Below are 13,071 nucleotides of genomic sequence, written 5' to 3' on the forward strand. Positions count from 1 at the left end.
CATTATCCCCACTCCTCCGCTTGCTCTATGTTTCCAGACCTCGCATACAGTACAAAATTCTTTTTCGAAAAAGCCAATTAAATACGATTCTTTTGTTAAAATAACGTAGATTAGATATTTATAAACTTGATATTTAACCTTTTCGACTAAATGGAAATTAAAAATTAATTTTATACAGATTAGAGAGTGAAATAAGGCATCAGAGATCCGGTAAAAACGAACTCGCACAGCACCATATTTTCGAAGTGAACTTTTGATAAAAATCGAAAAGGTGCATATATATAGAGAAAGAGTGAAGGGATGTAGAAAAAAAGAGGGAAAAAAAATAAAAAGGAGATAAAGACAGCAAGTGAGTATAGGATTCACCATCTGTTCAAGTTTTGGTCTATACTCTTCTTCTTGATGCCCTTGTTGAACGATATCTACTCCTCGTGAAACTTGTCCCACCTCGCATGCATAGGTATTTATTATCTTCGTCTTACGATCCTTTCCTCTCCATCTTTTTTGGTCCACGAAACATCTGCGGCAGCTGCGAGGCGGTGGCCGCCGCAGGACTCGAAAGGCAGGTGCTCCAGGCTGCCTCTCTCCCTCGCCTGCCAATTACGCGTGCCTCTTTCTGCCTCTTTCTTTCCATCCTCCCTCTCCTCCCTCTTTTTTCTTCTTTTCTTTTAACATATTAAGTCCATTTCACTCCGTCCTTGTTACTCTTTTTGAGAGTTCAGGTTCTTTTACAGCATCAAAAATCTTCTCTCCTGTTTCTTTTCTCTCTATCTCTCCTGATGGGCACATCTTCAAAACCACCTATCTTAAAACTGTGTTTCTTTTTTTTCTTTTTTTTCTTAAAGGAATTATAAAGGCACGTGCACTCGCAGGAAATAACACGAGCCGTGTATTTAATAAATCTTGAAGATCATCCTTAATCGGTGTGTCGGAAATTTTCGGAGATAAATTCTTGGAATGATGCGGAGTGTAATTTTTGCTAATAACTTTTTAAAATTATGCGCATATGTCTTGTGTATGTCGATGGGTTTTTTGGGGAAACGAGGAAAATGAAACAGGTCTTGAACATTTTTTTTCTTGTTTGAAACTGATTGCCTTAAATAGTAATTTAAGGCAATCAGTTTTAAACGGGGAAAAAAATGTTTTGAGTGCGTGAAAATATAATGTGCGATGATTGGGCACATTTTTTTGGCATATTTCTTCATGATTTGTTCCAATTTTAGGGGATACAGTCTTTATTTTTGTGGTTTAAAAGAAAAAAATATTTTTCTCGAGATTTTTTTAATTTTAAAATCGAAAATTAGGTTCCTGAAGTTAGAGTCGACGTTCAGCGTCACAAAAGTTTTTTTCACAAAAATGAAAAGTATAAAACCTTTTTTTTTTTGGGTTTCAGGTGAAAAAAGGCCCTTAATTTATTTTCTTTCGTTTACTTTTCTTCACATAAATAAATTTTATTAAAGATAGAATTTTTTAATTCAATATTTAATATGGTCTTTGATCAAAAACTATTTTTATAGAGATTTATTTAAAAAATCAAACATTTGAATTTTGAATCGAAGAAAACCTGTTAAATTTTGAAATCTAAATATTTTTGTTTGTGGGAAAAATTCATTAAATTGGGAATCAAGATAAATTTTTTAATTTTTGCTCTCAATTTTAAAATAAAAAAAATTCTTTTGGCTCTAAATTTTTTTCTGTTTTTTAAATACCAGAAGTTTTATGAGATTCAATTTTAAATTAAACTCTTATTGTTTTGATGGAGAGGAACTTATATTTTTGTCGGGAAAATTCTTTAAATCAGGCCACGCAGATTATTTTTTTTATATTTCTTTTTCATTTTTAAATTAAACAAATTTTTGTCTCTATTTTTTCAAAAGTTTTTTTTTCTTGTAAATTTTATTATTTTTTATCAAATATTTAGGTTTGTAGGACAAATTCATTTTATTTTTAATTTTTCCTTTTCAATTTTGAATTAAAAATCTCTCTCTAAATTTTTCTTTAAGTTTCTTTTCTTGAAATACTGGAAATTTTATTAGATTCAATATTTGAATTAAACATTTACAATTTTAAACCTCAAATCATTTTTTAAATCCATTCAAAATTTTGCTTTATTTTTCTTTTTATAGTTTGAATTTATAAAAGAAATTTTTTTTTGTCTTTTTTTTAAATTTTATTTTCTTTTAGAAATTTTATTAGATTTAATTTAGAATAAAAGATTTATTTTATCTGCGGAAGTTATTAATTCAGTGAAAAACTTTCATAATTTTTTTCTTTTAATTTAGAATTGAATAAAATTTAAAAAAATTATTTCTAAATTAAAGAAATTCCATCTTCCCACGAGGGTAACTTGACACTCTTTTTCTCAATATATAAATTTAACACCACATTATATATTGAATATACTCTTGAATATTTGGTCGACTTCCATTTTGAAAACGTAATTTTTGTATATAAAAGAAAATTAGCATTTTTGATCAACGTGGTTCTTTTTTTCCTCATTCACAAAGAAAGTTAAATAATAAAAATTGGCCCCATTCAAAGAAATTTTTTAATTTTTTTTTTCTGAAGATTCAGATCAACTTTCGGTATTTCGGACAATTCGAGAGAAGCAACTTTTATTTTTAAGTGTCAGAGTGAAAGAAAAGTATAATAAGGAACACATATAATATACAGCGTATAGAACGTCAAAAAACCTGCTTTCGCGTTTATGTCGCACGTTCGAATAAGCGCTTGTAAAGAAAAAAAGCACTCGACTTTTTTTCATTTTTTTTTTTATATAAAGTTTGACCAAATGCCTCAGCTCAACTCTCAAATTCCATATCTCGCAGCTGCTCTTTTTAAATGACCAGTGCCTTATTTCGTTTTCTTTTTAACATTTTATTAATTATTCCAAAAATCAATTGCAAAAAAAAAGAAGAAGGGAATCGTTCTTTTTTCAAACTGTCAAACAGTCGAGTTCGGGAAGTAATAAATATTCAATTTTTTATGGCATTAACGCGTGTATAATTAATCATTATAATTAATCCGGTTTAAAAATAAAATTAATTAAATTTTTATAAATTTTATTAAAATCACATTTTTGATTAAACATTGTTAATTAATAAACAATAATAAGAATGAAAAGAAAAATGTTAATAATTCGATTATTTTTATTTATTAAATAATACTAATAAATAAGTAGATTTTTTTTCTTTTTTTTTAATAGACAGATATAATAATAATAATAATAATAATAATAATAATAATAATGAATAGTAGTAATACCTATTAATCAATTATTTTAATTATTTTTCAATAAAAATTTAAACCCTTTTTGTTACAAAATAATCAAAAAACAGAAAACAGTTTTAACAAAAAAATTCATTAATAATTATAATTAATAATAATTACCAACAATGAACTATTTTTAGTTAAATTTCGTTTAATTTCAATAATTCACGTGAATTGCAAATAAAAATTATGATTAACATAATTTTTATAAAGAAAACTAAACAAATCGTTAATACTTTCATAATTTTTTTAAATTTGGAAAAATTTTGATAACTATTTCTATAATGGGATTGTGAAAAAATGTTGTTTTTAATTACTTACCCATACATCATGGCAGCTCCTGCTATTCCGCCACCACATTGAGCTGCAATATACAGGGCAGCTCGAAGTGGTGATATTCTGTTGGCCAAAGCAAAGGACACGGATACCGCAGGATTTACATGTCCCCCTATAATAAATAAAAACTTACTTTAAAGAAACCTGTTGCTTTTTTAAAATTTAATTAATTATTATTAAATCAAAAAAGAAGAGGAATAAATAAATATTGAGTATTTTTTTTTCTTTTTATTTTCTTGAATATTTTTTTAATAAATATACTTGTATACAGTTTTTTTTATTACGTAATTTATTATATTATACTATATAACACATAATCATTATTATGAAACAAACTAATTGCATTAAATTTGTATATGCAACATTCTCGAAAATCATTACGCGAAATTTTGTTATATGATTCTCGAAAATTAATATTATTAACAAAATTTGTTATATATATTCTCGAATATTATTATTACCGCCGAAAGATTTTGTTGTATCTCGAAAATTGTTATAACGGATTTTGTTGTATGAAAATAATTATTATAATTGGAGGGATAATTAAAATTGAATAAAAATTTATTTATATTTTATTTATTAACGAAAACGAACATAAAAAATTTAATAGTAAAAATGAAATCAAAATTAAAAATAATAGGTATATTAATATTTTATTATTATTTCATTTTTTAAATAAAATAATAAATTAACAAAAAGGGAAATATCTATAAAAGAGAAGAATAGATTCTATTTATATATCTCAGAAAAGAAATTAATTAATTTTTAATTTTTATTTAATGCTATCACGGAAAAATTATATTGTTTATTACTGAAAAAATTATTTGATTCAAATAACTGATTAACTTGACTATTATTAATTAAATATTTATTTGGATCAAATAATTTTTGTTTGAGTTAATTAAATGGTATTTGAACCAATATAATTTCAGTATTTGAAAGACATACCATTTAGTTGGCTTAAATAAAAATTATTTGATTCAAGTAAATATTTATTTTATAATTAAACAAGTAATCAATTATATTTGAATCAAATATTTTTTTCAATGCAGGTAAAGTTTTTTCCATTATAAAAATTAAATAATATTTGTTTTGGATATAGACAATTATTTGGTCGAATAAAATTTATTTGACTTGATAATAAAAGTTATTTTTTCAAGTTTTGATTTTTTATTTGCCTGTTAGCTGCTGGAAATTAATGCTATTTTTGAAATACGTTTTAAATTGCTACAATTTCGTAATTAATAATTAATTTATTAAGAAACAGGTTCTCTACATCTTTACCGAGTTAAATTTTTTATAAAGTTTATTATTTTTCAAATATGGATATTTGATTAGAGAAAGACTCATTAAAAAATTTTTTCTTTTAATCAAATATCCACATTTTGCACAATAATAAGCTTTTTAAAAATTTCAATGCGGTTTCATTGAAAAAAAATTATTTCATTCAAATGAGGAATTACTTGCCAATTATCAAATAAATATTTACTCGAATCAAATAATTTTTATTTGACTCAAATCATTTTTTTTTTTGAAACAGAAAAATTGTATTTCTATAGCAATTCAATAATAATTTTAGTGATTTGAATGCAAATACTATTTAATTGATTTATTAATAAACATTATTAGATTTAAATAAATATTTATATTTGATAATAGACGCAAATAATCGTTTATTTGAATCAAATAAATTAATTTTAGATTTTATTTTAATTTAAGTTGTCAAGTACCTTATCAAATATTTGATTAAAATAAATTTTTTTCATGTCTATAAATTTAGTTAATACAATATAATTATGAATAATAGAAACACATGCGGGAAATATTTTTCATGTGAAAAGGGAAAGGAAAGAATAAAATGGATAACTACGAATTACTACAATAATTTAGTCAATTAGTGTTTGAAACGCATTTCTAGATAGCTCTCGGAAGACTAATTTAAAATTTCATAGGATCAAAAGTACAGAGAGAAAGACAGAAAGGAGAGAAAAAGAGAAAAAAAGAAAGAGAGAAATAGAGTCAAAGTGAGAGAGAAAGAAAGAAAAAAGGAGAAAGAGAAAAAGAGAGAAACAGTTTTAAATAGACAAATAAGAGAATACTGTGAAAGACAGTGTAACAACAACAACAAAAAAACCAACGGCTCAAATTGTCATATACGTACATACAAATATACTTAATACGTAACGATCACTTAACGAGCCAATCGAGAGGAGAAACCATGAGGGCTCACCACAAACGATTCTACAATAGAAATATATACGATATATCCTCGTTTGAAGGATCTTATCTTACTTAAACACTATCTCGTCTCAAAGAATACAATTTTAAATTGTATTGAAAATTCAAGGCACCTCAGTATATTGCCCCCCTAAGGAGAAAATTAGTTTTTCTCCTCTTTTTTTTTCAATTTCAATTACTGAAATAAATTTAAACAAGTTTCTTTCAATGCTTTCCTCTTTTAGGGAAAATTAAATTCCTAGTTTATTATTTATAGAAAGGAAGGGACATTAAAATCATATTAAAAGAAATTTGGTATAATAGGTAATTAAAAGTCAATTTTGATAATTTAAAATTCCAAGATTGTTATGCTTGTTTTCTTATTCTTTGTTCTTTATTTATTCCATTCGACTCAAATAAATATTTGTTTGATAATAGACAAGTAATCGGTTATTTGAATTAAAAATTTTTTTTCCATTGCATTAATTGTCATTCAGAAATCTTCCATTGTTTCAATTAAATATTTTAGATTAATTTTAATTTAATTACTGAAGAATTTACTAAATAATTCCTGGAGAAAGATAGCCGAGCAAAAGTGGAAAGTGAAGCGGTTTCCCACCATACACTACGCTCAGTGAGGAGGGAGGGGGACGCTTTTCCTATGCAAAGAAAGTAAAATAATTTCTACTATTTTTGCAATAAAATCAAAATTGTCTGAAATTGCACTCAATTTTGGACTATTCAGTATTCCCTAAAAGTAAATAAATTCTACTATTGCAGTTGAAAAGAAAATTTATTTAATTCAAATTAATGATTTCATGCCTATTAATATCAAATACAAACAGTTTTTATCTAAGTTAATTTTATTTATTATTTATTTATGTTAATAGATTTTATATTTTGTCTATTAATTAATGAATTTTATTTTATAAGTTTTTTTATAAAAAAAGGGGGGGAGGGGTCAAAATGCATGATTTTAGGGGATAATTAGAAGAAAAAGAATTTTTTTTAAAAAAAGGTTGGGGGAATAGGTAAAAAAGGGGACTAACTGTGATCTTGCTAACTAACGAACTAATTTTCTACTCTTTAAATTTGAATTAGTAAAAATGTTTACTAATTTAATTTATTTTCTGAATTTTTGCTTTTGAATCAGTAAATTTAATACTTAGTAAATTACAATACTAATTAATTTTAATTAAATAAAATAAAATAATAAAATATAAAACTTTAAGTAAATATAAAATTAATGTATAATTAATTAAATATATAATAAATATAAAAAAAATTAAAATACTTAAAGTACTAATTTATTAGTAAAAATTACTAATTCAAAAGCAAAAAGTCAGTCAGTAATTTAAATCAGTACCTAAATATTTTTGCTAATTCAAATTTAGAGATTATATTACAAAAATCTTATTTAAAATAAAAAATAAAAACACTAAATTACAATATTGAAAAAAATAGTTTAAGTTTAAAAAAAAACAAAAGTAGTCAGATTGGAGGAAAAATGTTTGGATAAAAGAATCTCACCACTAATGGGCCCAAAAATAAGGGCTATGGCTGCAATGCCAAGCCCAGCGGCTACAGCAGTGGACAGGACAGATAATCCACTGCCATAAACATTTGAGGCGTTTGTTGCACCGGAAACCACGAAACTGAAGAGAAAAGTTGCAAAACACTCGACAGCAACGGCCCTCCAAAGTTCTAGACTCCACACTTCAATCGACATCGACGGTCTTCTTTGCACCACAAGTTCATTATTATTATCCCTCAAAGCTGAAATTTTACTTAAAAGTGTCACAATGTGTGCATCCATATCCCTCGGTAACGGCTCCGTCATTTTTTCGCAAAAAAATTCTTCTCCTTCTTCTTTTTCTTTAGCAAAAACAAAAAATGTTGCACTTCACAATATTTTTCTCTTCTTTTACTCACACTTCACTATCAACGTCTTTTTTAACAACGAACATCACTTAAAATTCTCAACTTGTTATTACAAATAAATAATTCGTTTATTCGAATTTAAAAAAAATTAATTAAAAATAACATTCAACTATTGTCCCTTCACTATAGAAATTTTTTTTCCAAAATTGCCAATTTTGATCATTCGTAAAAAGTTCTTTACCGATCACTCACGTTTTCCGTTGACAAATTTTACTAATTTCGATTATGATACTTTGCACAATTTTTCTTCTTTTATTGTAAAAGAATTTCTTTCATAGAAAAAGTTTCTTAAAAATTAAGTAACGGAAAAAAGACAAGAAAAATGAAAGAAGAAATCTATTAATTTAAAGAATTCATTCAAATTTTTCACTTGAAAAAATGAAATAATTTTTTTTTTATTGATAAATTAATGATTTAGTGGTATTTTAATTTATAAATAAATAATGTTTGTTTATTTATTTAAAAATACTAATTGAAGAAACGAGGTGTGTCGATGTTGCCAGTTCGGCAACGCGCTCTCGAGTGGGAATGAAATCCGAACACGAAACAAGTGGACCTCGATGGAGTGCATGGCACCCCCACCGATCCACCCCCACCCTCTATAGGTCGTTTATATTCTCGGTGCATCTGTCTCGAGATGAAAATTTTCTGAAATTATAACTTCCGAAAAAAGGCAGAGATATCGAATCGAATTGATAAGTTTGATGGGAGTTTAATGACTTTGAAAGAATAAATACAGTTTAACATATTTTTCTTATACTTGTTAGTTCTTTTAGTTTTCTTTATATAGAAAATTGGAAATCAGGGAAAAGTCAGGGATTTTTACTAAAAGTACTGAAAAAAATTTTTTGAGAATTCTTAAGAAAATTCTGAAGTTTGGTGTCTTTTTTGTTTGCCTCATAAACTGTGAAATTATCACGAAATCTAATATGTACAAAACCTTCAATTTCTTCTATTTCTGACAATAATTTCTTTATTTAAATAATTTAATTCTTCAAATACTATATCATAAAATTATTACTTAGAAATTATTTATTGAAAAATTTTATTTAAATGTTTCAAAATTAATTGAATTTTAAAAGAGATGCGTTTACAATTTTTATAAATCAATGAACTTCAAAAGGTTTCAATTTGAAATTTTATAAAATTTCAATTATTTTGAATGAATTTGATAAGAAATTTTAAAGAACTTAGATTTTTGATATTTTTTTAATAAATAATTCAAATTTTTCTGAAATTAGTTAAATTTTTTAATATATAAATATATTTAATTAATCATTAAAAATAACGGATTTATAGAAGAATTTTAGTTAAAAACCCTAAAAAATTGAATTTTTGAGAAGTTACAAAATATGATTGCAGAAATTCAATTATTTTAAAAAAGTAATAAAATAATGAAATTGTTCTCCGAAATTCAATTATTTTCAAAAATTTTCCTCAATTCAATGAATTTCAAATATGTATCTACATACTATTTCAACAAAATTCTCTAAAAGAATTCGATTATTAAAAAAAATTTTTTTGATAAAATTCTATATGCAAAAATTTAATTATTTTCACAAATAACAAAATTTTCACAGGAATCCAATTATTTACGAATTTTTTATAAATTTCTTCGCAATAATTTCATTATTTTCATAAATAGTAAATTTTTTTAAAGGGATTCAATTATTTCTATAAATAATAAAATTCTTTTCAGGTACTCAATTATTTTCTTTTAAAAGAATGAACAATTTTGTGTAATCAGTGTAAGTTTCATTAATTCATTAATTCATAAAAGTTTTAACATTTTAGAAAATCAATGAAATTGTGTTAACACAGTTGAGCAGGTTTGACCCTATAATATTTAATTGAAGAATTTCTGAATAATCGAAATTTTGTAAAATTGAATTATAAACAAGTTAATTTGGAAATTCTGAATTACCGATTATTTGAACTATTTTTAAACCATTGAAATTAGAATTTTTAAACAAAAATTTTTTTAGAAATAGAAGAAAATTTGGCTCAAAAAATTATCTGTTCACTGAGAAAACGATTTATATTTAATTCAAACAAAGTTTGTTTAAATCAAACTTAAAATATCTTTGCTATATAGTCAAACAAATTTAAGTTTAATTCAAACATATTTTTTGGTTCACTTATAAAAATAATATATTTAATTCAAACATAATTTATGGTTGATTTAAAATTCACTTTTATTATTTATTTATTATTTGTTATTTACATGTAGTTTCTCTCATTTGGTCTTTTTATTTTTAATTTTATATTTTTTTATTTTTTTACACAAATTTCTTTCCTTCTCTCAATAAATTATTACAAAAATAAATGCGGGTAAATTGTCTTTTTTGTCACATTTTAGCTACTTAAAAATTATCTCAGATTGTCTTTTGCATTTTTTATGTATATAGTTACTTAAAATTATCTCCGAAAAAGAAATGAAAATAAATTATTTTAAATTCACCTTAATTTAAGATGATTTATTAAAGGCTTTTATAAAGTGAACAATTTGTATAATTTATTGTTACTGTTGTTATTTACATTTTTATTCCTCTATTTCTTTGATTTTTATATTGTTTTTACTTACATTGAAAAAGAGAGAAGAAAATACAAAATGCTTCCTAAATATGGAAAATTGAGTTTCTTAAATATACATATAAATTGATGTACTTTCCGTGGGTGTTTGAATTTTTCACTTATTTTTTTTTCTTTTAAATTCGTTTTTTTCTGTGTGTAATTTTTTATTCAACTGACTTGGCTCCGATTCTGAGAAAGTGACCCCAGAGGACCCTGATGTTTGAAGCGTGACGATTTTAAGAGGATGTTATATGTATATGTACACGAGTATGTAAAGCTGTTAAGATAAAGACTCGAGTATAATGAAACCTTTTTCTGATGCTGTTGTTGATTATGCATGAACCAACATGTGGAAAAAATAATTCACTCGTCGATTCAAAAGCTTCAATAAAATTGTATATGCATTGTCATTTAATTTTGAATATTATCTTCTTTCTTTCTTTTATTCTTTTTTTCTTTAATATTATTATTTACGCTAATATACTTAATTATTCAAATTGTATGCTCATTTTCTCATTCAAAGAAAAAGGTATTTTACTTTTATTTTGATGATTTAAATTCAAATTATCAAAAAGACGCGGGGGTTCCTAATTTAAATTTTCAAAAATGAAAATACGGGAATTTTTTTTGTATTTATTCTTTCTTGCTTTCTTTGTATTTATATATTAACGATTTTGCATACTTAATTTGATTTATATATTGCCCTTTTTCTACAATTTTATTTTATTTACTTTTTTTGTTTGTATTTGTAATATTTTTATTTAATTGTTATTTACATTCTTACAAAATTTGTTTAACTACAATTTACTCATTTTCATAAGTTTATTACTTATTTATTATTATTTTGCAAATTAAAAAAATTTTCTATTTTCAAATTTTAATTTCAATTTTCGAATAGTTTTCGATTCAAAATTTAAAAAAATTCAATTATTAACAATTTTATTAATTAGTTATAATTATTTATTGTTTTCCTCGTTTCTCGAGGAATTACATTGAAATTATTGTATTGAAAATATTTCAATTCTCATAAAAAATTTAATCAAAATTTTTCACAATAATTTAATTTTTGCGAAGAATTTTATCAATTTTTTAAAAATAATTGAAATTGTAATTTGAAAATATTTTTAAATACAATTTAATCAAAATTTTTCACAATAATTGAATTTTTGCGATGAATTTCATGAAATTTTAAAAAATAATTGAAATTGTATTTCAAAATATTTTCTGATACAATTTAATAACAATTCTTCACAATAATTGAATTTTTGCAAAGAATTTTACCAAATTTTTGAAAATAATTAAAATTGTTTTTGAAAATATTTTTTAATACAATTTAATCACTATTTTTCACAATAATTGAATTTTTGCGTAGAATTTCATGAAATTTTAAAATCAAAATATTTTCTGATACAATTTAATCACAATTTTTCACAATAATTGAATTTTTGCAAAGAATTTTATCAAATTTTTGAAAATAATTGAAATTGTTTTTGAAAATATTTTTTAATACAATTTAATCACTATTTTTTACAATAATTGAATTTTTGCGTATAGAATTTCATGAAATTTTAAAATCAAAATATTTTCTGATACAATTTAATCACAATTTTTCACAATAATTGAATTTTTGCAAAGAATTTTATCAAATTTTTGAAAATAATTGAAATTGTTTTTGAAAATATTTTTTAATACAATTTAATCACTATTTTTCACAATAATTGAATTTTTGCGTAGAATTTCATGAAATTTTAAAATCAAAATATTTTCTGATACAATTTAATCACAATTTTTCACAATAATTGAATTTTTGCAAAGAATTTTATCAAATTTTTGAAAATAATTGAAATTGTTTTTGAAAATATTTTTTAATACAATTTAATCACTATTTCTCACAATAATTGAATTTTTGCGTAGAATTTACCAAATTTTTGAAAATAATTGAAATTGTTTTTGAAAATTTTTTCAAACACAATTTAATGAAAATTTTTCACAATAATTGATTTTTTGCTTTAAATTTTATCAAAGTTTTAAAAGTAATTATTATTTTTAAAACTTTAATAAAATTCTTCGCAAAAATTCAATTATATTGTAAAACATTTTGATAAAAATTTTTTATGAGAATTGAAATATTTTTCGAAACAATTTTAATTAAATTCCTTGCAAAACGACAATTATTTTCGAAAATTTTTAATATAATTTTTAGCAAGATTTTAATTATTTTCATAGAATTCTTCTCAGAAATTTAATTAATTTAAAAATTTTTGATAAGATTCTTTATGAGAATTGAATTATTTTCATAATTACTAAAATTCTTTGTAGGAATTTAATTATTTTAAAGAATTTTATTAACATTTCTCACAAAAATTTTATTATTTTGAAAAATTTCAGTAAATTTCTTTATAAGAAGAAAAATTAATTTAATATTTTGAAAAAATGTAATTTTTTCCTAAATAATAAAATTCTTCTCAAAAATTAAATTATTTTGAAAAATTTTGATTAGAATATTCTTTATGAGAATTATACAATTTTAATTAAATTAAATACCAAGATTTCAATTATTTTAATAAATAGTAACATTTCTTTAATATATTGTTATTTATTTTTAGTTTTATTGCATTTCATTTTTATGTACAAAAAAAGCAAAGTTTCTCTAAACATACAACGGTGTATGAAGGGTTGCTTGTCTATTACCCCTGTCGGTAATGCAGTTTTGAGGTTGATTTTCTCCCGTAG

The 13,071-nt window shown here is 23.2% G+C and overlaps 2 protein-coding genes across 6 annotated transcripts in view; one reads left to right on the top strand and one right to left on the bottom strand.

The window, feature by feature from the left end:
* Positions 1-8,091, bottom strand: part of LOC122503739 (neurogenic protein big brain) — a 28,116-nt gene extending 20,025 nt beyond the window's left edge. The window contains exons 1-2 of one of the 3 annotated variants that reach the window (XM_043614407.1): positions 5,899-6,043; positions 3,592-3,718 (exon numbers count right to left, since the gene is read on the bottom strand). In XM_043614407.1, coding sequence (XP_043470342.1) covers positions 3,592-3,602 — 11 coding nt within the window. In that variant the 5' untranslated portion in view covers positions 3,603-3,718; positions 5,899-6,043. Of the gene's footprint in view, positions 1-3,591; positions 3,719-5,767; positions 6,044-7,353 lie in introns of those variants that run through there. The other 2 variants (XM_043614408.1, XM_043614406.1) reach the window with 2 other exon arrangements.
* LOC122503737 (neuroligin-4, Y-linked) overlaps positions 1-13,071 on the top strand; it is a 134,683-nt gene that overhangs the window by 100,298 nt on the left and 21,314 nt on the right. The window contains exon 1 of one of the 3 annotated variants that reach the window (XM_043614402.1): positions 192-349. The exons of the other annotated variants lie outside the window; for them this stretch is intronic. The gene's annotated coding sequence lies outside the window, so the exon portion shown is untranslated. Of the gene's footprint in view, positions 1-191; positions 350-13,071 lie in introns of those variants that run through there. 3 annotated transcript variants of the gene reach the window in all.

This window comes from Leptopilina heterotoma, unplaced genomic scaffold (genome assembly GCF_015476425.1).
Source record: "Leptopilina heterotoma isolate Lh14 unplaced genomic scaffold, ASM1547642v1 Lhet_27, whole genome shotgun sequence".
NCBI lineage: Eukaryota > Metazoa > Arthropoda > Insecta > Hymenoptera > Figitidae > Leptopilina > Leptopilina heterotoma.